Here is a 27,318-nt window from a genome sequence, read left to right on the forward strand (position 1 = left end):
GGACCCCTCGATCGAGAGGCCGAGTTTTTTAACCACTATAATACTGCCTATGCCTACCCATGTTAGTAGGTAATTAATCAAGTATAAGTAGTGTAAGAGTATATTTTCATTACAATACTTTTTAAATTATTTTATTTTAATAAGAGTCTATTTAATTGCTGCTCAGTGTTACCAACTCTCAAAAATATTTCAACCCCTAAAAATACCCCTAGACATATAAAACCCCTAAAAAATCCCATACCACTCATTTACCCCCTAAATCTGGGGGGAAAACCCCTAAGTTGGGAACCGTGTTGCTGCTGTGTAGCAATCTAGTGGGAAACTATGTAAAAGAAAGAGAGTTATTATGTTTTTTAGAGAATAAGATGTCATAAATGGTTTGTCAGAGAAAATAAAGAATGAGTTGTTACTGAATCTTTTATTATACAAAATAATCTTTCAGTAATAATGAGTTAACAGTAGGTTGTACAAAATTATTAATTTAATAGGATTGTTGTCATAGAGTTTTATCTTCGGTGCATATTTTTTTTTTTAATTATATCCGGATTTATTTTATTATTTTGTATTGACTAATGTGTCTTATTGTTTCCAATAATAATAGTCCACTATTACATAATATACTAATGTGATTATAATTAGGGTCAGACTTAATTTTTTTTTTTTTTTTTTTCATAGAGATTTTTTCCCCAAATAGGCAATAAACATAGTGTCGACCTGATGGTACATCACTACCGCCCTTGGACATCTGTAACAAACTCCATATATTAAAACAGGATTACTGACTGCCGATAACAGATTGGTACTCCATTGAATCTACTCTTTATTGACCATATTAAAACAGCGTGGTACAGAAGGCGGACTTAATGCTAAATAGCATTATCTCCCAGTCAACCTTAGGGATGTGCAAAAAAATTGAAGGCGGTACAACTATACTAAAAATAATAATAATATTATATATTATGTAACGAAAATCATTATAGTCGATTCAATAGTGAAAAACACAATTGATTTGTAATATTACATAGAACAAATTAATATATAGTTTTAATAATAATGATCTCGAAGTTACATACATTATCAAACAATTAAACATTAATTATGATATATTGTTCTGAATAGCGAGGTAACTTTTATATTGTTTAAAACAAAAGGTTGTTATTTCTGTTAATTCTTTAAATATTTGAACAAGTCTGAATTTACGTAGGTTTTGGTGTAAATATTGTTACCATTTCGGGGTATAAAATGGGCCTGGAAAATTGTTGGAAGCATCAGTCCGGTTCCAACTCTCAGGAACATGAGAGTCACAGCCTTTGTGATCCTGTGCTGCGCACTGCAGGTGAGTCTTTCTTATATTTTATCTTCTATTTTTATTGCAATGTATTGAATAATAAATTATGAAAAACATTGAAACCTCACTTAAAGCTTTGTGGTTCGACTTCGACGGCACAACCACACTTATTTCTGCCTAATAACAGTAGTGTTAAGCGCTGCTGTGTTCTGGTTTGAAGGGTGTGGTAAAGGAAACATAGTTTGCCGAGGCGTTTCAGCTTGGTCCTCAGGGGTAGCGGCTCATTTATGGCCGATAAGGCAAGAATATCTGATCCTATCTGTGGTTGATTACAGATGTCCATGGGTGGCAGTAGCCACTACCATCAGGTGGACTGCATGCTAGTGTTCTACTTCCATATTATAAAAAAAAACTTGGTTTAACTGTGAAGAAACCATCGTGAGGAAACTTGAACATTTTAATTATGTTTTTTTTTTAATTACCTATGAATCACAGTCCAGTGGTCCAAAACTGAGATAACATATAACCAGCAGTCGGTCACTTATGGGTTAACGTAACCTTTAAATGAATCATCATTGTCAATCTGTCAAAAGAACTGATGACTGACTTGTTATAAGCAATATAATATAATGGCTAATGTCGATAAGTCAAAAATCGCTTTCATAGAACCCTTCGTGGGTTGAATATGGAGGCACCATCGCCAAACTTTTTCTGCCTGATAAGAATAATAAAAAGTGCTACTGTGTTCAGTACCCTTACCAGGAGATTTTACGTTTCGACAAATATGACTATTTTGGTATTTGTTTACGTATTGGCCCATACGATTTTCTAGTTCGGACACAATCCGCTAGGGGCGCTGATTGGAATTTGAAACAAATACCAAATCAGTCATATTTGTCGAAAGGTAATAAACTCCTGCTAAGGGTACTGGTTTAAAACATGTAACACTTGTGAGAGGCATCCCATCGTAGTCCTCAAGGGTAGCAACTCATTATTTCCGGCGTCCATTGTCATTTTTCTTTTATTTTATTGCCTCAATGACTATATACAAATAATCAAAAGTTAATAAACGACAGAGGCAATCTTTTAAATTAAAAAGGCATACAATTTCTCTCAAAAATATTAAAAATCAGAAATTGCACTAAAATGTATTACTATAATTCAAATTATTATATTAACAACGTCAACTGAATATCTAGGGGCTTATTTTAAGCGTTGATCATAATTATATAGCACTGCTGGGAACGGGTTCCGTCTCACAGTTAAAGAGGTTAAGTTCATAGTCTACAACGCTGGAAAAAAGAATTGGTAAAGTTCACCGACTTTCAAAAACTTTTTAAGGAACTCTCAGGAAAAAAGGATTGATGATTTCCTCACGATATTTTCCTTAAAGCAAGCAATAGACAACTTCTAATATAAGGTATTAGGAGAAATGATCTATTGGTTGAAACTCAGCCGCTCAATTGACTTACCAGATTCGAATCTCTGATTATTAGTACCAAACAATATAAATAATATAAAACAATATAAATATAAATGAGTGCCGGCAGGTTGTATCGTCACGGGACTCTGAACAGTTTGATTCGTCGGGCACTTGCTACCGTCTCTATACCTGCGACGTTAGAACCTCCAGGCCTTTTTAGAGACGATGGCAAGAGACCCGATGGAATCACTCTAGTTCCATGGAGTCTCGGACGACCCCTGGTATGGGACGCGACGTGCGTAGACACCTTGGCCCCATCGCACGTAAGCAATACATCTGTGTGTGCGGGGGCCGCAGCCGACCATGCCCAAACTCTCAAGCGCCGTAAATATAATAATTTATTAGACAATTATTTGTTTGCGGCGCTTGCAATAGAGACAATGGGTCCATGGTCATCTGACATGAAAAAATTCATGTCAGATATGTCGACCAAGCTTGTAACTGCTTCCGGGGACCAAAAAGCTGGCGGCTACTTTGCTCAAAGGCTAAGCCTTGCCGTTCAACAAGGAAACGCCGCCAGCGTTTTGGGAACCATGCCTCACACGGCAATTTTAGATGGTTTATTTTATTTATAATTTTATCTTTTTTACTCTTGATTGTATATATTGTTAATTAGAAATATTTTGTATATATTTTAGCTTTAATAATTTCTTGTTATTTAGTAATAAAATTTACTGTAAATGATATAAATAAGATCTAAAAAGTATTTATTTTTCCAGTATGTCGCTGCAGATGACGTCGCAGTCAATTTAATAAACGCCATCGAGAGTCAAAAAGATTTAAGGAAAACGGAATCAGTCAGTTCCAATACAGGATATTATGACAACAGTGGAAACCTTGTCGAATCATATAATGAAACGAAATATGAAAGAGAAGGCGACTTCAACAACAACTTAGCTAGTGGGGAAAAGTTGATCAGGACCCTTGTCATCACGACAGACGCCAGTGGTCATGAAACGATAACAGAAGAGGACGTTATCGTGAAAGAACGAAATGACCAACCAGCGAGGGCTTCAGCATACTCTGGAGCTGGAGCATCAGCTGCCGCTGCTGCCAGTGCAAGTCCCCAAGGACCATACGGACCCCAAGGACCAGCACCACTAATAAATGTCATTAACGCCGGTGGACCAAGCGGACCGGGATCAGCCTCCGCATCAGCTTCAGCTGCTGCCGCAGCCGGCTCAGGACCTCAGGGACCACAAGGACCTCAAGGGCCACAAGGACCACAAGGGCCACAAGGACCGAATGTTTACAACATCTACTCACCTGGATCAGGAGCATCGGGTGCATCAGCCGCCGCTGCAGCAGCAGCCGCATCCGGACCAGGACCACAAGGGCCACAAGGACCACAAGGGCCACAAGGTCCCCAAGGACCATACGGACCCCAAGGACCAAGCGGACCGGGATCAGCCTCCGCATCAGCTTCAGCTGCTGCCGCAGCTGGCTCAGGACCTCAAGGGCCACAAGGACCGAATGTTTACAACATCTACTCACCTGGATCAGGAGCATCGGGTGCATCAGCCGCCGCTGCAGCCGCAGCCGCATCCGGACCAGGACCACAAGGACCACAAGGACCACAAGGGCCACAAGGTCCCCAAGGACCATACGGACCCCAAGGACCAGCACCACTAATAAATGTCATTAACGCCGGTGGACCAAGCGGACCGGGATCAGCCTCCGCATCAGCTTCAGCTGCTGCCGCAGCCGGCTCAGGACCTCAGGGACCACAAGGACCTCAAGGGCCACAAGGAACACAAGGGCCACAAGGTCCCCAAGGACCATACGGACCCCAAGGACCATACGGACCCCAAGGACCATACGGACCCCAAGGACCAGCACCACTAATAAATGTCATTAACGCCGGTGGACCAAGCGGACCGGGATCAGCCTCCGCATCAGCTTCAGCTGCTGCCGCAGCCGGCTCAGGACCTCAGGGACCACAAGGACCTCAAGGGCCACAAGGACCACAAGGGCCACAAGGACCGAATGTTTACAACATCTACTCACCTGGATCAGGAGCATCGGGTGCATCAGCCGCCGCTGCAGCAGCAGCCGCATCCGGACCAGGACCACAAGGGCCACAAGGACCACAAGGGCCACAAGGTCCCCAAGGACCATACGGACCCCAAGGACCAAGCGGACCAGGATCAGCCTCCGCATCAGCTTCAGCTGCTGCCTCAGCCGGCTCAGGACCTCAAGGACCATACGGACCCCAAGGACCAAGCGGACCGGGATCAGGAGCATCGGGTGCATCAGCCGCCGCTGCAGCCGCAGCCGCATCCGGATCAGGACCACAAGGGCCACAAGGACCTCAAGGGCCACAAGGACCACAAGGGCCACAAGGACCGAATGTTTACAACATCTACTCACCTGGATCAGGAGCATCGGGTGCATCAGCCGCCGCTGCAGCAGCAGCCGCATCCGGACCAGGACCACAAGGGCCACAAGGTCCCCAAGGACCATACGGACCCCAAGGACCAAGCGGACCAGGATCAGCCTCCGCATCAGCTTCAGCTGCTGCCTCAGCAGGCTCAGGACCTCAAGGACCATACGGACCCCAAGGACCAAGCGGACCGGGATCAGCCTCCGCATCAGCTTCAGCTGCTGCCTCAGCCGGCTCAGGACCTCAAGGACCATACGGACCCCAAGGACCAAGCGGACCGGGATCAGCCTCCGCTTCAGCTTCAGCTGCTGCCGCAGCCGGCTCAGGACCTCAAGGGCCACAAGGACCGAATGTTTACAACATCTACTCACCTGGATCAGGAGCATCGGGTGCATCAGCCGCCGCTGCAGCCGCAGCCGCATCCGGACCAGGACCACAAGGACCACAAGGACCACAAGGGCCACAAGGTCCCCAAGGACCATACGGACCCCAAGGACCAGCACCACTAATAAATGTCATTAACGCCGGTGGACCAAGCGGACCGGGATCAGCCTCCGCATCAGCTTCAGCTGCTGCCGCAGCCGGCTCAGGACCTCAGGGACCACAAGGACCTCAAGGGCCACAAGGACCACAAGGGCCACAAGGACCGAATGTTTACAACATCTACTCACCTGGATCAGGAGCATCGGGTGCATCAGCCGCCGCTGCAGCAGCAGCCGCATCCGGACCAGGACCACAAGGGCCACAAGGACCACAAGGGCCACAAGGTCCCCAAGGACCATACGGACCCCAAGGACCAAGCGGACCAGGATCAGCCTCCGCATCAGCTTCAGCTGCTGCCTCAGCCGGCTCAGGACCTCAAGGACCATACGGACCCCAAGGACCAAGCGGACCGGGATCAGGAGCATCGGGTGCATCAGCCGCCGCTGCAGCCGCAGCCGCATCCGGATCAGGACCACAAGGGCCACAAGGACCTCAAGGGCCACAAGGACCACAAGGGCCACAAGGACCGAATGTTTACAACATCTACTCACCTGGATCAGGAGCATCGGGTGCATCAGCCGCCGCTGCAGCAGCAGCCGCATCCGGACCAGGACCACAAGGGCCACAAGGACCACAAGGGCCACAAGGTCCCCAAGGACCATACGGACCCCAAGGACCAAGCGGACCAGGATCAGCCTCCGCATCAGCTTCAGCTGCTGCCTCAGCCGGCTCAGGACCTCAAGGACCATACGGACCCCAAGGACCAAGCGGACCGGGATCAGCCTCCGCATCAGCTTCAGCTGCTGCCGCAGCCGGCTCAGGACCTCAAGGGCCACAAGGACCGAATGTTTACAACATCTACTCACCTGGATCAGGAGCATCGGGTGCATCAGCCGCCGCTGCAGCAGCAGCCGCATCCGGACCAGGACCACAAGGGCCACAAGGACCACAAGGGCCACAAGGTCCCCAAGGACCATACGGACCCCAAGGACCAAGCGGACCGGGATCAGCCTCCGCATCAGCTTCAGCTGCTGCCGCAGCCGGCTCAGGACCTCAAGGGCCACAAGGACCGAATGTTTACAACATCTACTCACCTGGATCAGGAGCATCGGGTGCATCAGCCGCCGCTGCAGCCGCAGCCGCATCCGGACCAGGACCACAAGGACCACAAGGACCACAAGGGCCACAAGGTCCCCAAGGACCATACGGACCCCAAGGACCAGCACCACTAATAAATGTCATTAACGCCGGTGGACCAAGCGGACCGGGATCAGCCTCCGCATCAGCTTCAGCTGCTGCCGCAGCCGGCTCAGGACCTCAGGGACCACAAGGACCTCAAGGGCCACAAGGACCACAAGGGCCACAAGGACCGAATGTTTACAATATCTACTCACCGGGATCAGGAGCATCGGGTGCATCAGCCGCCGCTGCAGCAGCAGCCGCATCCGGACCAGGACCACAAGGGCCACAAGGACCACAAGGGCCACAAGGGCCACAAGGACCATACGGACCCCAAGGACCAAGCGGACCAGGATCAGCCTCCGCATCAGCTTCAGCTGCTGCCTCAGCCGGCTCAGGACCTCAAGGACCATACGGACCCCAAGGACCAAGCGGACCGGGATCAGCCTCCGCATCAGCTTCAGCTGCTGCCGCAGCCGGCTCAGGACCTCAAGGGCCACAAGGACCGAATGTTTACAACATCTACTCACCTGGATCAGGAGCATCGGGTGCATCAGCCGCCGCTGCAGCCGCATCCGCATCCGGATCAGGACCACAAGGGCCACAAGGACCACAAGGGCCACAAGGAACACAAGGGCCACAAGGTCCCCAAGGACCATACGGACCCCAAGGACCATACGGACCCCAAGGACCAGCACCACTTATAAATGTCATTAACGCCGGTGGACCAAGCGGACCGGGATCAGCCTCCGCATCAGCTTCAGCTGCTGCCGCAGCCGGCTCAGGACCTCAGGGACCACAAGGACCTCAAGGGCCACAAGGACCACAAGGACCACAAGGGCCACAAGGACCGAATGTTTACAACATCTACTCACCTGGATCAGGAGCATCGGGTGCATCAGCCGCCGCTGCAGCCGCAGCCGCATCCGGACCAGGACCACAAGGGCCACAAGGACCACAAGGGCCACAAGGTCCCCAAGGACCATACGGACCCCAAGGACCAAGCGGACCGGGATCAGCCTCCGCATCAGCTTCAGCTGCTGCCGCAGCCGACTCAGGACCTCAAGGGCCACAAGGACCGAATGTTTACAACATCTACTCACCTGGATCAGGAGCATCGGGTGCATCAGCCGCCGCTGCAGCCGCAGCCGCATCCGGACCAGGACCACAAGGACCACAAGGACCACAAGGGCCACAAGGTCCCCAAGGACCATACGGACCCCAAGGACCAGCACCACTAATAAATGTCATTAACGCCGGTGGACCAAGCGGACCGGGATCAGCTTCCGCATCAGCTTCAGCTGCTGCCGCAGCCGGCTCAGGACCTCAGGGACCACAAGGACCTCAAGGGCCACAAGGACCACAAGGGCCACAAGGACCGAATGTTTACAATATCTACTCACCGGGATCAGGAGCATCGGGTGCATCAGCCGCCGCTGCAGCCGCAGCCGCATCCGGATCAGGACCACAAGGGCCACAAGGACCACAAGGGCCACAAGGGCCACAAGGTCCCCAAGGACCATACGGACCCCAAGGACCATACGGACCCCAAGGACCAGCACCACTAATAAATGTCATTAACGCCGGTGGACCAAGCGGACCGGGATCAGCCTCCGCATCAGCTTCAGCTGCTGCCGCAGCCGGCTCAGGACCTCAGGGACCACAAGGACCTCAAGGGCCACAAGGACCACAAGGGCCACAAGGACCGAATGTTTACAACATCTACTCACCTGGATCAGGAGCATCGGGTGCATCAGCCGCCGCTGCAGCAGCAGCCGCATCCGGACCAGGACCACAAGGGCCACAAGGACCACAAGGGCCACAAGGTCCCCAAGGACCATACGGACCCCAAGGACCAAGCGGACCAGGATCAGCCTCCGCATCAGCTTCAGCTGCTGCCTCAGCCGGCTCAGGACCTCAAGGACCATACGGACCCCAAGGACCAAGCGGACCCCAAGGACCATACGGACCCCAAGGACCAGCACCACTAATAAATGTCATTAACGCCGGTGGACCAAGCGGACCGGGATCAGCCTCCGCATCAGCTTCAGCTGCTGCCGCAGCCGGCTCAGGACCTCAGGGACCACAAGGACCTCAAGGGCCACAAGGACCACAAGGGCCACAAGGACCGAATGTTTACAACATCTACTCACCTGGATCAGGAGCATCGGGTGCATCAGCCGCCGCTGCAGCAGCAGCCGCATCCGGACCAGGACCACAAGGGCCACAAGGACCACAAGGGCCACAAGGTCCCCAAGGACCATACGGACCCCAAGGACCAAGCGGACCAGGATCAGCCTCCGCATCAGCTTCAGCTGCTGCCTCAGCCGGCTCAGGACCTCAAGGACCATACGGACCCCAAGGACCAAGCGGACCGGGATCAGGAGCATCGGGTGCATCAGCCGCCGCTGCAGCCGCAGCCGCATCCGGATCAGGACCACAAGGGCCACAAGGACCACAAGGGCCACAAGGAACACAAGGGCCACAAGGTCCCCAAGGACCATACGGACCCCAAGGACCATATGGACCCCAAGGACCAGCACCACTAATAAATGTCATTAACGCCGGTGGACCAAGCGGACCGGGATCAGCCTCCGCATCAGCTTCAGCTGCTGCCGCAGCCGGCTCAGGACCTCAGGGACCACAAGGACCTCAAGGGCCACAAGGACCACAAGGGCCACAAGGACCGAATGTTTACAACATCTACTCACCTGGATCAGGAGCATCGGGTGCATCAGCCGCCGCTGCAGCAGCAGCCGCATCCGGACCAGGACCACAAGGGCCACAAGGACCACAAGGGCCACAAGGTCCCCAAGGACCATACGGACCCCAAGGACCAAGCGGACCAGGATCAGCTTCCGCATCAGCTTCAGCTGCTGCCTCAGCCGGCTCAGGACCTCAAGGACCATACGGACCCCAAGGACCAAGCGGACCCCAAGGACCATACGGACCCCAAGGACCAGCACCACTAATAAATGTCATTAACGCCGGTGGACCAAGCGGACCGGGATCAGCCTCCGCATCAGCTTCAGCTGCTGCCGCAGCCGGCTCAGGACCTCAGGGACCACAAGGACCTCAAGGGCCACAAGGACCACAAGGGCCACAAGGACCGAATGTTTACAACATCTACTCACCTGGATCAGGAGCATCGGGTGCATCAGCCGCCGCTGCAGCAGCAGCCGCATCCGGACCAGGACCACAAGGGCCACAAGGACCACAAGGGCCACAAGGTCCCCAAGGACCATACGGACCCCAAGGACCAAGCGGACCAGGATCAGCCTCCGCATCAGCTTCAGCTGCTGCCTCAGCCGGCTCAGGACCTCAAGGACCATACGGACCCCAAGGACCAAGCGGACCCCAAGGACCATACGGACCCCAAGGACCAGCACCACTAATAAATGTCATTAACGCCGGTGGACCAAGCGGACCGGGATCAGCCTCCGCATCAGCTTCAGCTGCTGCCGCAGCCGGCTCAGGACCTCAGGGACCACAAGGACCTCAAGGGCCACAAGGACCACAAGGGCCACAAGGACCGAATGTTTACAACATCTACTCACCTGGATCAGGAGCATCGGGTGCATCAGCCGCCGCTGCAGCAGCAGCCGCATCCGGACCAGGACCACAAGGGCCACAAGGACCACAAGGGCCACAAGGTCCCCAAGGACCATACGGACCCCAAGGACCAAGCGGACCAGGATCAGCCTCCGCATCAGCTTCAGCTGCTGCCTCAGCCGGCTCAGGACCTCAAGGACCATACGGACCCCAAGGACCAAGCGGACCGGGATCAGGAGCATCGGGTGCATCAGCCGCCGCTGCAGCCGCAGCCGCATCCGGATCAGGACCACAAGGGCCACAAGGACCACAAGGGCCACAAGGAACACAAGGGCCACAAGGTCCCCAAGGACCATACGGACCCCAAGGACCATATGGACCCCAAGGACCAGCACCACTAATAAATGTCATTAACGCCGGTGGACCAAGCGGACCGGGATCAGCCTCCGCATCAGCTTCAGCTGCTGCCGCAGCCGGCTCAGGACCTCAGGGACCACAAGGACCTCAAGGGCCACAAGGACCACAAGGGCCACAAGGACCGAATGTTTACAACATCTACTCACCTGGATCAGGAGCATCGGGTGCATCAGCCGCCGCTGCAGCAGCAGCCGCATCCGGACCAGGACCACAAGGGCCACAAGGACCACAAGGGCCACAAGGTCCCCAAGGACCATACGGACCCCAAGGACCAAGCGGACCAGGATCAGCTTCCGCATCAGCTTCAGCTGCTGCCTCAGCCGGCTCAGGACCTCAAGGACCATACGGACCCCAAGGACCAAGCGGACCCCAAGGACCATACGGACCCCAAGGACCAGCACCACTAATAAATGTCATTAACGCCGGTGGACCAAGCGGACCGGGATCAGCCTCCGCATCAGCTTCAGCTGCTGCCGCAGCCGGCTCAGGACCTCAGGGACCACAAGGACCTCAAGGGCCACAAGGACCACAAGGGCCACAAGGACCGAATGTTTACAACATCTACTCACCTGGATCAGGAGCATCGGGTGCATCAGCCGCCGCTGCAGCAGCAGCCGCATCCGGACCAGGACCACAAGGGCCACAAGGACCCCAAGGACCATACGGACCCCAAGGACCAAGCGGACCAGGATCAGCCTCCGCATCAGCTTCAGCTGCTGCCTCAGCCGGCTCAGGACCTCAAGGACCATACGGACCCCAAGGACCAAGCGGACCGGGATCAGGAGCATCGGGTGCATCAGCCGCCGCTGCAGCCGCAGCCGCATCCGGATCAGGACCACAAAGGCCACAAGGACCACAAGGGCCACAAGGAACACAAGGGCCACAAGGTCCCCAAGGACCATACGGACCCCAAGGACCATATGGACCCCAAGGACCAGCACCACTAATAAATGTCATTAACGCCGGTGGACCAAGCGGACCGGGATCAGCCTCCGCATCAGCTTCAGCTGCTGCCGCAGCCGGCTCAGGACCTCAGGGACCACAAGGACCTCAAGGGCCACAAGGAACACAAGGGCCACAAGGTCCCCAAGGACCATACGGACCCCAAGGACCATACGGACCCCAAGGACCAGCACCACTAATAAATGTCATTAACGCCGGTGGACCAAGCGGACCGGGATCAGTCTCCGCATCAGCTTCAGCTGCTGCCGCAGCCGGCTCAGGACCTCAGGGACCACAAGGACCTCAAGGGCCACAAGGACCACAAGGGCCACAAGGACCGAATGTTTACAACATCTACTCACCTGGATCAGGAGCATCGGGTGCATCAGCCGCCGCTGCAGCAGCAGCCGCATCCGGACCAGGACCACAAGGGCCACAAGGACCACAAGGGCCACAAGGTCCCCAAGGACCATACGGACCCCAAGGACCAAGCGGACCGGGATCAGCCTCCGCATCAGCTTCAGCTGCTGCCGCAGCCGGCTCAGGACCTCAAGGGCCACAAGGACCGAATGTTTACAACATCTACTCACCTGGATCAGGAGCATCGGGTGCATCAGCCGCCGCTGCAGCCGCAGCCGCATCCGGACCAGGACCACAAGGACCACAAGGGCCACAAGGTCCCCAAGGACCATACGGACCCCAAGGACCATACGGACCCCAAGGACCAGCACCACTAATAAATGTCATTAACGCCGGTGGACCAAGCGGACCGGGATCAGCCTCCGCATCAGCTTCAGCTGCTGCCGCAGCCGGCTCAGGACCTCAGGGACCACAAGGACCTCAAGGGCCACAAGGAACACAAGGGCCACAAGGTCCCCAAGGACCATACGGACCCCAAGGACCATACGGACCCCAAGGACCAGCACCACTAATAAATGTCATTAACGCCGGTGGACCAAGCGGACCGGGATCAGCCTCCGCATCAGCTTCAGCTGCTGCCGCAGCCGGCTCAGGACCTCAGGGACCACAAGGACCTCAAGGGCCACAAGGACAACAAGGGCCACAAGGACCGAATGTTTACAACATCTACTCACCTGGATCAGGAGCATCGGGTGCATCAGCCGCCGCTGCAGCAGCAGCCGCATCCGGACCAGGACCACAAGGGCCACAAGGAACACAAGGGCCACAAGGTCCCCAAGGACCATACGGACCCCAAGGACCATACGGACCCCAAGGACCAGCACCACTAATAAATGTCATTAACGCCGGTGGACCAAGCGGACCGGGATCAGCCTCCGCATCAGCTTCAGCTGCTGCCGCAGCCGGCTCAGGACCTCAGGGACCACAAGGACCTCAAGGGCCACAAGGACCTCAAGGGCCACAAGGACCGAATGTTTACAACATCTACTCACCTGGATCAGGAGCATCGGGTGCATCAGCCGCCGCTGCAGCAGCAGCCGCATCCGGACCAGGACCACAAGGGCAACAAGGACCACAAGGGCCACAAGGTCCCCAAGGACCATACGGACCCCAAGGACCAAGCGGACCAGGATCAGCCTCCGCATCAGCTTCAGCTGCTGCCTCAGCCGGCTCAGGACCTCAAGGACCATACGGACCCCAAGGACCAAGCGGACCGGGATCAGCTTCAGCTGCTGCCGCAGCCGGCTCAGGACCTCAAGGGCCACAAGGACCGAATGTTTACAACATCTACTCACCTGGATCAGGAGCATCGGGTGCATCAGCCGCCGCTGCAGCCGCAGCCGCATCCGGACCAGGACCACAAGGACCACAAGGACCACAAGGTCCACAAGGTCCCCAAGGACCATACGGACCCCAAGGGCCAGCACCACTAATAAATGTCATTAACGCCGGTGGACCAAGCGGACCGGGATCAGCCTCCGCATCATCAAGTGCGGCCTCAGCTTCTGGCGCTTCTGGATCCGCTGGACAAGGTCAAGGACCTGCATATGGTGGACCGGGAGCAGGAGCTGCAGCAGCGGCTGCCGCTGCCGCAGCTTCCGCCGGTGCCAACAATGGAGGAAACGGTCCACAAGGACCAGGCGTTTACAATGTCTATCCATATGGATCAGCCGCTGCTGCCGCCGCAGCTGCAGCCGCATCGGGATCATCCGGACCAGGAGCAGGTTCTGGTGGAAATGGAGCTAATGGACAATACGGTGCACAGGGTCAAGGCTATGGTTCAGGAGCCGCAGCAGCTGCTGCAGCTGCCGCCGCCGCCGCCGCCGCTAACAATGGCGGAAACGGGCAACAAGGACCGAATGTTTACAATATCTACTCACCGGGATCAGGAGCATCGGGTGCATCAGCCGCCGCTGCAGCCGCAGCCGCATCCGGATCAGGACCACAAGGGCCACAAGGACCACAAGGGCCACAAGGAACACAAGGGCCACAAGGTCCCCAAGGACCATACGGACCCCAAGGACCAGCACCACTAATAAATGTCATTAACGCCGGTGGACCAAGCGGACCGGGATCAGCCTCCGCATCAGCTTCAGCTGCTGCCGCAGCCGGCTCAGGACCTCAGGGACCACAAGGACCTCAAGGGCCACAAGGAACACAAGGGCCACAAGGTCCCCAAGGACCATACGGACCCCAAGGACCATACGGACCCCAAGGACCAGCACCACTAATAAATGTCATTAATGCCGGTGGACCAAGCGGACCGGGATCAGCCTCCGCATCAGCTTCAGCTGCTGCCGCAGCCGGCTCAGGACCTCAGGGACCACAAGGACCTCAAGGGCCACAAGGACCACAAGGGCCACAAGGACCGAATGTTTACAACATCTACTCACCTGGATCAGGAGCATCGGGTGCATCAGCCGCCGCTGCAGCAGCAGCCGCATCCGGACCAGGACCACAAGGGCCACAAGGACCACAAGGGCCACAAGGTCCCCAAGGACCATACGGACCCCAAGGACCAAGCGGACCAGGATCAGCCTCCGCATCAGCTTCAGCTGCTGCCTCAGCCGGCTCAGGACCTCAAGGACCATACGGACCCCAAGGACCAAGCGGACCCCAAGGACCATACGGACCCCAAGGACCAGCACCACTAATAAATGTCATTAACGCCGGTGGACCAAGCGGACCGGGATCAGCCTCCGCATCAGCTTCAGCTGCTGCCGCAGCCGGCTCAGGACCTCAGGGACCACAAGGACCTCAAGGGCCACAAGGACCACAAGGGCCACAAGGACCGAATGTTTACAACATCTACTCACCTGGATCAGGAGCATCGGGTGCATCAGCCGCCGCTGCAGCAGCAGCCGCATCCGGACCAGGACCACAAGGGCCACAAGGACCACAAGGGCCACAAGGTCCCCAAGGACCATACGGACCCCAAGGACCAAGCGGACCAGGATCAGCCTCCGCATCAGCTTCAGCTGCTGCCTCAGCCGGCTCAGGACCTCAAGGACCATACGGACCCCAAGGACCAAGCGGACCCCAAGGACCATACGGACCCCAAGGACCAGCACCACTAATAAATGTCATTAACGCCGGTGGACCAAGCGGACCGGGATCAGCCTCCGCATCAGCTTCAGCTGCTGCCGCAGCCGGCTCAGGACCTCAGGGACCACAAGGACCTCAAGGGCCACAAGGACCACAAGGGCCACAAGGACCGAATGTTTACAACATCTACTCACCTGGATCAGGAGCATCGGGTGCATCAGCCGCCGCTGCAGCAGCAGCCGCATCCGGACCAGGACCACAAGGGCCACAAGGACCACAAGGGCCACAAGGTCCCCAAGGACCATACGGACCCCAAGGACCAAGCGGACCAGGATCAGCCTCCGCATCAGCTTCAGCTGCTGCCTCAGCCGGCTCAGGACCTCAAGGACCATACGGACCCCAAGGACCAAGCGGACCGGGATCAGGAGCATCGGGTGCATCAGCCGCCGCTGCAGCCGCAGCCGCATCCGGATCAGGACCACAAGGGCCACAAGGACCACAAGGGCCACAAGGAACACAAGGGCCACAAGGTCCCCAAGGACCATACGGACCCCAAGGACCATATGGACCCCAAGGACCAGCACCACTAATAAATGTCATTAACGCCGGTGGACCAAGCGGACCGGGATCAGCCTCCGCATCAGCTTCAGCTGCTGCCGCAGCCGGCTCAGGACCTCAGGGACCACAAGGACCTCAAGGGCCACAAGGAACACAAGGGCCACAAGGTCCCCAAGGACCATACGGACCCCAAGGACCATACGGACCCCAAGGACCAGCACCACTAATAAATGTCATTAACGCCGGTGGACCAAGCGGACCGGGATCAGCCTCCGCATCAGCTTCAGCTGCTGCTGCAGCCGGCTCAGGACCTCAGGGACCACAAGGACCTCAAGGGCCACAAGGACCACAAGGGCCACAAGGACCGAATGTTTACAACATCTACTCACCTGGATCAGGAGCATCGGGTGCATCAGCCGCCGCTGCAGCAGCAGCCGCATCCGGACCAGGACCACAAGGGCCACAAGGACCACAAGGGCCACAAGGTCCCCAAGGACCATACGGACCCCAAGGACCAAGCGGACCGGGATCAGCCTCCGCATCAGCTTCAGCTGCTGCCGCAGCCGGCTCAGGACCTCAAGGGCCACAAGGACCGAATGTTTACAACATCTACTCACCTGGATCAGGAGCATCGGGTGCATCAGCCGCCGCTGCAGCCGCAGCCGCATCCGGACCAGGGCCACAAGGACCACAAGGACCACAAGGGCCACAAGGGCTACAAGGTCCCCAAGGACCATACGGACCCCAAGGACCAGCACCACTAATAAATGTCATTAACGCCGGTGGACCAAGCGGACCGGGATCAGCCTCCGCATCAGCTTCAGCTGCTGCCGCAGCCGGCTCAGGACCTCAGGGACCACAAGGTCCTCAAGGGCCACAAGGACCACAAGGGCCACAAGGACCGAATGTTTACAATATCTACTCACCGGGATCAGGAGCATCGGGTGCATCAGCCGCCGCTGCAGCCGCAGCCGCATCCGGATCAGGACCACAAGGGCCACAAGGACCACAAGGGCCACAAGGAACACAAGGGCCACAAGGTCCCCAAGGACCATACGGACCCCAAGGACCATACGGACCCCAAGGACCAGCACCACTAATAAATGTCATTAACGCCGGTGGACCAAGCGGACCGGGATCAGCCTCCGCATCAGCTTCAGCTGCTGCCGCAGCTGGCTCAGGACCTCAGGGACCACAAGGACCTCAAGGGCCACAAGGAACACAAGGGCCACAAGGTCCCCAAGGACCATACGGACCCCAAGGACCATACGGACCCCAAGGACCAGCACCACTAATAAATGTCATTAACGCCGGTGGACCAAGCGGACCGGGATCAGCCTCCGCATCAGCTTCAGCTGCTGCCGCAGCCGGCTCAGGACCTCAGGGACCACAAGGACCTCAAGGGCCACAAGGAACACAAGGGCCACAAGGTCCCCAAGGACCATACGGACCCCAAGGACCATACGGACCCCAAGGACCAGCACCACTAATAAATGTCATTAACGCCGGTGGACCAAGCGGACCGGGATCAGCCTCCGCATCAGCTTCAGCTGCTGCCGCAGCCGGCTCAGGACCTCAGGGACCACAAGGACCTCAAGGGCCACAAGGACAACAAGGGCCACAAGGACCGAATGTTTACAACATCTACTCACCTGGATCAGGAGCATCGGGTGCATCAGCCGCCGCTGCAGCAGCAGCCGCATCCGGACCAGGACCACAAGGGCCACAAGGAACACAAGGGCCACAAGGTCCCCAAGGACCATACGGACCCCAAGGACCAAGCGGACCAGGATCAGCCTCCGCATCAGCTTCAGCTGCTGCCTCAGCCGGCTCAGGACCTCAAGGACCATACGGATCCCAAGGACCAAGCGGACCGGGATCAGCTTCAGCTGCTGCCGCAGCCGGCTCAGGACCTCAAGGGCCACAAGGACCGAATGTTTACAACATCTACTCACCTGGATCAGGAGCATCGGGTGCATCAGCCGCCGCTGCAGCCGCAGCCGCATCCGGACCAGGACCACAAGGACCACAAGGACCACAAGGTCCACAAGGTCCCCAAGGACCATACGGACCCCAAGGGCCAGCACCACTAATAAATGTCATTAACGCCGGTGGACCAAGCGGACCGGGATCAGCCTCCGCATCATCAAGTGCGGCCTCAGCTTCTGGCGCTTCTGGAACCGCTGGACAAGGTCAAGGACCTGCATATGGTGGACCGGGAGCAGGAGCTGCAGCAGCGGCTGCCGCTGCCGCAGCTTCCGCCGGTGCCAACAATGGAGGAAACGGTCCACAAGGACCAGGCGTTTACAATGTCTATCCATATGGATCAGCCGCTGCTGCCGCCGCAGCTGCAGCCGCATCGGGATCATCCGGACCAGGAGCAGGTTCTGGTGGAAATGGAGCTAATGGACAATACGGTGCACAGGGTCAAGGCTATGGTTCAGGAGCCGCAGCAGCTGCTGCAGCTGCCGCCGCCGCCGCCGCCGCTAACAATGGCGGAAACGGGCAACAAGGACCGAATGTTTACAATATCTACTCACCGGGATCAGGAGCATCGGGTGCATCAGCCGCCGCTGCAGCCGCAGCCGCATCCGGATCAGGACCACAAGGGCCACAAGGACCACAAGGGCCACAAGGAACACAAGGGCCACAAGGTCCCCAAGGACCATACGGACCCCAAGGACCATACGGACCCCAAGGACCAGCACCACTAATAAATGTCATTAACGCCGGTGGACCAAGCGGACCGGGATCAGCCTCCGCATCAGCTTCAGCTGCTGCCGCAGCCGGCTCAGGACCTCAGGGACCACAAGGACCTCAAGGGCCACAAGGAACACAAGGGCCACAAGGTCCCCAAGGACCATACGGACCCCAAGGACCATACGGACCCCAAGGACCAGCACCACTAATAAATGTCATTAATGCCGGTGGACCAAGCGGACCGGGATCAGCCTCCGCATCAGCTTCAGCTGCTGCCGCAGCCGGCTCAGGACCTCAGGGACCACAAGGACCTCAAGGGCCACAAGGACCACAAGGGCCACAAGGACCGAATGTTTACAACATCTACTCACCTGGATCAGGAGCATCGGGTGCATCAGCCGCCGCTGCAGCAGCAGCCGCATCCGGACCAGGACCACAAGGGCCACAAGGACCACAAGGGCCACAAGGTCCCCAAGGACCATACGGACCCCAAGGACCAAGCGGACCGGGATCAGCCTCCGCATCAGCTTCAGCTGCTGCCGCAGCCGGCTCAGGACCTCAAGGGCCACAAGGACCGAATGTTTACAACATCTACTCACCTGGATCAGGAGCATCGGGTGCATCAGCCGCCGCTGCAGCCGCAGCCGCATCCGGACCAGGACCACAAGGACCACAAGGACCACAAGGGCCACAAGGTCCCCAAGGACCATACGGACCCCAAGGACCAGCACCACTAATAAATGTCATTAACGCCGGTGGACCAAGCGGACCGGGATCAGCCTCCGCATCAGCTTCAGCTGCTGCCGCAGCCGGCGCAGGACCTCAGGGACCACAAGGTCCTCAAGGGCCACAAGGACCACAAGGGCCACAAGGACCGAATGTTTACAATATCTACTCACCGGGATCAGGAGCATCGGGTGCATCAGCCGCCGCTGCAGCCGCAGCCGCATCCGGATCAGGACCACAAGGGCCACAAGGACCACAAGGGCCACAAGGAACACAAGGGCCACAAGGTCCCCAAGGACCATACGGACCCCAAGGACCATACGGACCCCAAGGACCAGCACCACTAATAAATGTCATTAACGCCGGTGGACCAAGCGGACCGGGATCAGCCTCCGCATCAGCTTCAGCTGCTGCCGCAGCCGGCTCAGGACCTCAGGGACCACAAGGACCTCAAGGGCCACAAGGACCACAAGGGCCACAAGGACCGAATGTTTACAACATCTACTCACCTGGATCAGGAGCATCGGGTGCATCAGCCGCCGCTGCAGCAGCAGCCGCATCCGGACCAGGACCACAAGGGCCACAAGGACCACAAGGGCCACAAGGTCCCCAAGGACCATACGGACCCCAAGGACCAAGCGGACCAGGATCAGCCTCCGCATCAGCTTCAGCTGCTGCCTCAGCCGGCTCAGGACCTCAAGGACCATACGGACCCCAAGGACCAAGCGGACCGGGATTAGGAGCATCGGGTGCATCAGCCGCCGCTGCAGCCGCAGCCGCATCCGGATCAGGACCACAAGGGCCACAAGGACCACAAGGGCCACAAGGAACACAAGGGCCACAAGGTCCCCAAGGACCATACGGACCCCAAGGACCATACGGACCCCAAGGACCAGCACCACTAATAAATGTCATTAACGCCGGTGGACCAAGCGGACCGGGATCAGCCTCCGCATCAGCTTCAGCTGCTGCCGCAGCCGGCTCAGGACCTCAGGGACCACAAGGACCTCAAGGGCCACAAGGAACACAAGGGCCACAAGGTCCCCAAGGACCATACGGACCCCAAGGACCATACGGACCCCAAGGACCAGCACCACTAATAAATGTCATTAACGCCGGTGGACCAAGCGGACCGGGATCAGCCTCCGCATCAGCTTCAGCTGCTGCCGCAGCCGGCTCAGGACCTCAGGGACCACAAGGACCTCAAGGGCCACAAGGACCACAAGGGCCACAAGGACCACAAGGGCCACAAGGACCGAATGTTTACAACATCTACTCACCTGGATCAGGAGCATCGGGTGCATCAGCCGCCGCTGCAGCCGCAGCCGCATCCGGACCAGGACCACAAGGGCCACAAGGACCACAAGGGCCACAAGGTCCCCAAGGACCATACGGACCAGCACCACTAATAAATGTCATTAACGCCGGTGGACCAAGCGGACCGGGATCGGCCTCCGCATCAGCTTCAGCTGTTGCCTCAGCCGGCTCAGGACCTCAGGGACCACAAGGACCTCAAGGGCCACAAGGACCTCAAGGGCCACAAGGACCGAATGTTTACAACATCTACTCACCTGGATCAGGAGCATCGGGTGCATCAGCCGCCGCTGCAGCCGCAGCCGCATCCGGACCAGGTCCACAAGGGCCACAAGGTCCCCAAGGACCATACGGACCCCAAGGACCATACGGACCTCAAGGACCAGCACCACTAATAAATGTCATTAACGCCGGTGGACCAAGCGGACCGGGATCAGCCTCCGCATCAGCTTCAGCTGTTGCCTCAGCCGGCTCAGGACCTCAGGGACCACAAGGACCTCAAGGGCCACAAGGTCCCCAAGGACCATACGGACCCCAAGGACCAGCACCACTAATAAATGTCATTAACGCCGGTGGACCAAGTGGAGTTGGAGCAGCGGCTGCCTCATCGAGTGCAGCCTCCTATTCTGCGACTGGAGGAAGTTATGGTCGATCGATTGGTCGCACAGCCTGCCAGCTTCGTCGCACCCAATATACCATTAGGATCGGCAGGAAGGGAGACTGCGTCGATTGTTAATATGTGGTACTTATTTGATTTTTAATTTAAATGTTTTTCCTTTTCATAATAATATGGATACATCTTTTTTTCATCGATTTTAATAAAGTTTTGCAAGATTATATCTATGTTTTCTTTATTTGGTAAATTTAAACTTTCCTACTGAATAATGCTTAGAAAAAAATGCATTTTCTCTTAACTGTTTTGAAATCTATTTGTTTATCCAGTTGTCTTATTTTTTAATAATCAAAAACACTCAATCACAAAACTACGAACGGCATTGATCACACAATACACGTAACATATTTATATTTGTAATGTGAATTGGGGTAACATCGTAAAAAGTAAAAGACTGTTAAATTATTTTTAATCGCGCTGCATACATTTTTCCGTCTTGTACCATACATAAACGGTTAACTCCTCCCTCTCCGAACGGATCTTGTAAAAAAATCGATAGTGACGCAAGAAACTGTACCCTTACCATGACTTTTCAAATTGTCCTATAATTTTACATTACGTTTACTCAATCCATTATTCTGGTCCAGTTGGTTAGTAGACTGAGTTAACCTAACAATAAGTATGGTCTTCCCAATTTAATAGGCCCATTTTGACACATGTCATCCTAATGTCATTAATGTTTTAAACTAACTTTTTAGTAGGGAGTTTACGAACACGTGACGACTAGAGCTTGCGACTTCAAACCATTCGGAAGAAAAAATAATCGACTAACTTTCAAATAATCGAATCTTAGAGTTACCAATAATTCATTATTTATCCCTTTTTCATCATAACAACAATAAAATAATCAAGACTTTGTTTATTAGTGAATGAGAAAACGAAAAAAATACAGTTTACGAGCGATGCTTTATTTAATCTTCTAAATATGATTAAATTTTTAAATTACACTAGAATTTATTTTCTTTTCTTCTTTTTTATAAAATATTTAGATGATTTAGAGAAATATTTAATAAATATTCTGTTAATAAATATTTATTAAGCTATACAATACGATTTGGGGTTGTAATCGATTTGTCGTAAAAATCGGTTTCTTTGGTTATCGATTTGTATATCACATTCTTAGAGCCTAGCGATGGCATGTGTCAAAATGGGCCTATTAAATTGTGACGACTATAAGTGCTCAAGTCTTTTTGTCTACCTCACATGTTCGGAAAAAAGAGAGACACAATATAAAGCGCCATGTGTCTATTTAGACATTTAATATTACGTCACTGACACTGTAGTTCTGATGCTGATTGGAAATTGTATGGCCAAATAGGTAAACAAATACCAAAATAGTCATATTTGTTAAAACGTAAAAACTCATGATTAGGTTACTGAATGACAAAGGTTAGGCCATAGTCCACCGCACTGGCCAAGTGCATATTGTCAACTCATATGACATACGGAATCCTAGTGTGGGGCTGAGTGTAAAAAGCGTCTTTTTTGGGTTCCGTACCTAAAGGGTAAACACGGAACCCTATTACTATGACTTCGCTGTCTGCCCGTCTGTCACGGGGCTCTATCTCCGGAACTGTTATAGATGGACACTTGAAATTTTTACAGCAGATGCATAATTTCTGTAAAATACTAAAAATAAAATAAGGTGAAAAATACCGGTTTGTTGAATACCCCCTGTATACAACAAACCGGTATTTTTCGTCATTTCTCGATCTAACTGATAGACCGTACCTGGAAGACAGGAACTTTATACAATCCGTTACATATAAGAACAATAAATAATTCATAAATAAGGAACATTTGGTGGTACAGAAGTCTTAATGTGCGAGTTCGACTCGTACTTTACTGTAAAACTCTACCACCCCGCGCACATATCACACCATTCATTAACAATGCACAAAAACTAAAAATGGAATCACGCAGAAAGCTTCATCTTGCCACACTTCTTTTTGGTATTATAAACAACTACGATATAATTATTCATTTTACTGTCACTCACCTGATCCATTATAGACTTTACACCAATAACTCGCTTCTTCACAACTTGGATGCGACTTAGATGAAAACGAAAATTCATATAGCTACATAAACACCACATTATTACAGGCAAACATTCCTAATATGCTTTTAATAATAATTTACTTTATTCACAAGCACAGTTCAAATTGAGCAATAACAAAGACTCCCAGTGATATGAACAAAATTCGTCTACCCACGATATAACAATCGGAACTCAGCTGCTCACGTGTTTCCTCTTCTCTTCGCTGTACGCATATCCGTGAGCATATCCACTCTATGGGCTCACTGAAAATCAGCACCGTGGTGCAACTCACCATGGCATCAATGCTGAGTGAGTGCCTTTTCCGTATGCAATGTATACATACAAGCATAGGGATATACTGTAACTTACGTAATTAACTATTTTATTTTTATTCTGCTGTGTTGTTTATTATGTATCTTGAGTTTTATATGTACGTATATGCCACTATTTTGTAATTAACTTAAGTAATTTGTTCATTTCATTTCATTACTTGACGAATTATTTTCTCTTTTATAATCTTGTAAAAATCATACAGCTACTATATAATTATGCGTTATACAAGTTTTATTGAAAAAATCCCACGGATCCGGTCGCGACAGGGTGAACCCGTCACCTGAATTGACCCCACAGATAGATCTCGCGGGCCAGTATAAATCACATTATTATGTTAACTAATACAAATGTATGTGTGAAATTAAGATGACCGTTGCCCTTAAGATCTTCAGCATTCCGTGGTCGACCTTTGACGTGTATGTTGTGATCCTAAATTGTCCGTAATAATTAATAAAACAATTGTTTTTTTTTAAATATCATGATAGTTTATTTTGCAATATTTAAACTTTATTACAATATTATAATAAGTTAAACTAAATTTAAAACAAATAGAAATAAAAATATTTACAGTAATCAAAAAATAACTAAAACTATAATATTGATTTACAAGTTATTTGCAAATGTGTTGTGGTAGTTCAACGTGAAGTGTAATGAGAATATTGTGATGTGACTAATGAATATAGGTAAGTGTGTTTTTTACATATAAGTAGCTAATAAGGTAGCTAATGAGAAATCTCTAATCGATCCTACGAATTGTACTGAGTCCTACCTAAAACTACAACTGTACCTACCCTTAGTATGTAGTATATGTAGTATTTACGTTTTTACAAAAATGACTGTTTTCGTATTTGTTTACGTATTTCCTATACATTTCCAATCAGTTCTGATACAGTCAGCTGGGGGCGCTGATTGGAAATGTATGAGCAAATACGTAAACAAATACAAATAAATTTTGTAAAAACGTAAAAACTCATACTAAGAGTACTGGTCTGAGAACTAAATTGAAGTAGGTACCTTATATAAGTATCAGTATCAAGATCTCTTAAGAAGACCAAAAAAAGCGTTTTTGATCCTAGTTTGATTCTGCTAACTAGAAACTAAAACGCAACGCGGTTAACACTTTTGTCATAGGTCGGAAATAAATAGGTTACACCCGTTATCAATACTTAATCTATCCAAATACCTACTGAAGATCGATGATACCTAACTTCTTGTATAGAGAAATTGTCTAATGTCGATCTTTGGTAGGAAAAACATGGGATAGATTGATTTTTAATAATGAGTGTAAGACACAACGGTTAAGAACATTTTTGTGTTTTAACCGATATTGTTTGCTGTTCTTTTGTTTATAACTATGCTGTCCTTATTTATTTATTTATTTAGTCAATTAGTACAGATTACTCCAATTGCACTAATGAACAATATTTGATAAAAATTACAATTTGAATAAATAACATTAAAATAATAATAACAGATGGTGAATTATGTTTATTAGGCGAACAAAATTTTGAAAAATCAATAGAGTCGAATTTTGATTATTGAGCGAGCTTCAACATAAAAAGTTCTATAGGTATTCTTTTGATATATGTATAATTGTATATGTTAAGTAATATAATTTTTATGGTTCCGTACCCAACCGTAACAGATAGACACTTGATTTTTTACTGTATCGGTACGCGTAAGGTGGCCGCTATAACAAAAAATATAAAATCTTAAAAAAATATGGGGGCCGCTATAGAAAAAACAGCTAATTTTCGGCGTTTTTCGCTAGGTACAGTAATAGATAAGCAGTTCAAATTTTCATAAATACTAAAAATAGAAAATAAATGAAAATTTGGTAGTGCCATCCGTGTGTTATAATAAATAATATATATACAGGGTGAATTTTTAAAACGGGCCTTCAGGGCCAAATCCGAAACTATAAGGATTAGTGAAAAATGCTGAAAGGAGTTACGAGGCCAATTTTGATAAAAACTATACATGCATCATTACTTTTTTAAAATAACTTTTTCCCTAACCGGGAATCGAACGAGTTCATTTTGAAAAAAAATACACCCTCTATATTATTTCACTATCTGATAGTGTTGCTTATAAGGATCAAATTCTGGGAAGTAATGATAAATGAGAAACTAAAAGAAAAGCCTCAATTCCTTATCCTTATAGTATCGGATTTGGCCCTGAAGGCCCGTTTTAAAAATTCACCCTGTATACCATATAATAATATATTATTTTGTAGTTAATGAGCTTTCGTATTACCAATGAAAATCTTCAATTTGGTTAAAATGAGTTAGTTTCGACCACCAAGCGAAATCTAGTAAGACATATAAAGATGTGACGGTGGTATAGTCATCGCCAAACTTTACCTAAGTCATTTCTATATTCAAAGTGGACTAGCAGTTTTACGCGGACTATACCTCCGAAATCAACAATGTAATCAATTACAGAATTACTCAAATCAGACTTCAAATTAGGAAGATATTTAGGTAATTGGGTATAAAACTTATCGTAGCCTATAGAGTTTCTTGTGCCTGTATTTGAGATATGTTTAAGGGTAGCAGACGAGCATGCAGTCCACCTGATGGTAAGTGGCTACTGCCGCCCATGGACATCTGTAATCAACCCCAGATAGGATTAGATATTCCTACCTGAGGTCGGCCACAGATGCGCCGCTACCCCTGAGGACTAAGCTGGAACGCCTCGGAAAAGTCTGTCTCCCTTACCACACCCTTCAAACCGGAACACAGCAGTGCCTAACACTGTTGTTATTAAGTAGAAATAGGTGTGGCGGTGGTGCCGCCGGAGTCGAACCACAAAGGGTTCTACCACCTTCCCAATTACAGACTACAATTACAGAATTACTCAAATCAGACTTCAAATTAGGTAGATATTTAGGTAATTGGGTATAAAACTTATCGTAGCCTATAGAGTTTCTTGTGCCTGTATTCGAGATATGTTTTGCTAACATTTCAATACTATTTTAATTATTTTATGTTTATAAGAGTCTATTTAATTGCAGGCCAATAGCAATCTAGCGGGAAACAATGTAAAAAGTAAGAAATATATTAGGTATATACTTTAGATAATAATAGATGTAATAGAAATTATTGAAGAATGGTGTTAGATAGTTAATTGTATCAGGCGTTACTTTGCGGACATTGCGAAACAAATCGGATCGGATTTTGCGAAGTAGTTTTAATATTAAGTTAATAAGAATGGTGTTGTTATTGAATATTTTATTATGTAAAATCTTCTATAGTCTTTCAGGAATAATCAGCCTATACAGGGTGAATCTCCATAAAGTGCACATATTGAAACAGGTAAAATTAAACCGCATTTTGTCGACAAAAAAAATATAAAAAAAATAAAAAAAAAATATTATTTTTTTTATTACTTACTAATATTATATAAAAAAAAATTATTATTTTTTTTGTCGACAAAATGCGGTTTAATTTTACCTGTTTCAATATGTGCACTTTATGGAGATTCACCCTGTATACACTTTCCGAGATTCTTAGTGGTGGTAGCTAGTTGAAGTAGGACGGGAGTTCTATTGGATTCGTATTTGAATAAATACTTATTGAATTTGAATGAAAGTATCTAGAATGAAATTTTCACTGGATTTAGTGATTTTTAAATTAGTCTCAGCATCAGTATATGAATGAAAGTTAGTAATATTATAAGATATTTTCATAAAAAATATTATTTTATTGCAATATTGACCTATTCATTCAGGAATCATTGTCGAATGTTAGATAAGGCTTACTTGATACTTTTTAAATGG

At 51.2% G+C, this 27,318-nt stretch overlaps 1 protein-coding gene and 1 long non-coding RNA gene across 2 annotated transcripts in view; both read left to right on the forward strand.

Moving 5' to 3' along the window:
* LOC140742932 (uncharacterized) overlaps positions 1 to 27,318 on the forward strand; it is a 239,611-nt gene that overhangs the window by 174,127 nt on the left and 38,166 nt on the right. The gene's annotated exons all lie outside the window — the stretch shown is intronic.
* On the forward strand, positions 1,226 to 21,327 carry FIBH (silk fibroin heavy chain). The gene is made up of 2 exons (XM_073073437.1): positions 1,226 to 1,336; positions 3,491 to 21,327. Exons 1-2 carry the CDS (start codon positions 1,295 to 1,297, stop codon positions 21,224 to 21,226), a joined length of 17,778 nt encoding a protein of 5,925 aa, XP_072929538.1. The 5' UTR covers positions 1,226 to 1,294; the 3' UTR covers positions 21,227 to 21,327.

This window comes from Epargyreus clarus, unplaced genomic scaffold (genome assembly GCF_041222505.1).
Source record: "Epargyreus clarus isolate Ecla_fem2 unplaced genomic scaffold, WU_Ecla_fem_2.2 ptg000006l, whole genome shotgun sequence".
Lineage (NCBI taxonomy): Eukaryota > Metazoa > Arthropoda > Insecta > Lepidoptera > Hesperiidae > Epargyreus > Epargyreus clarus.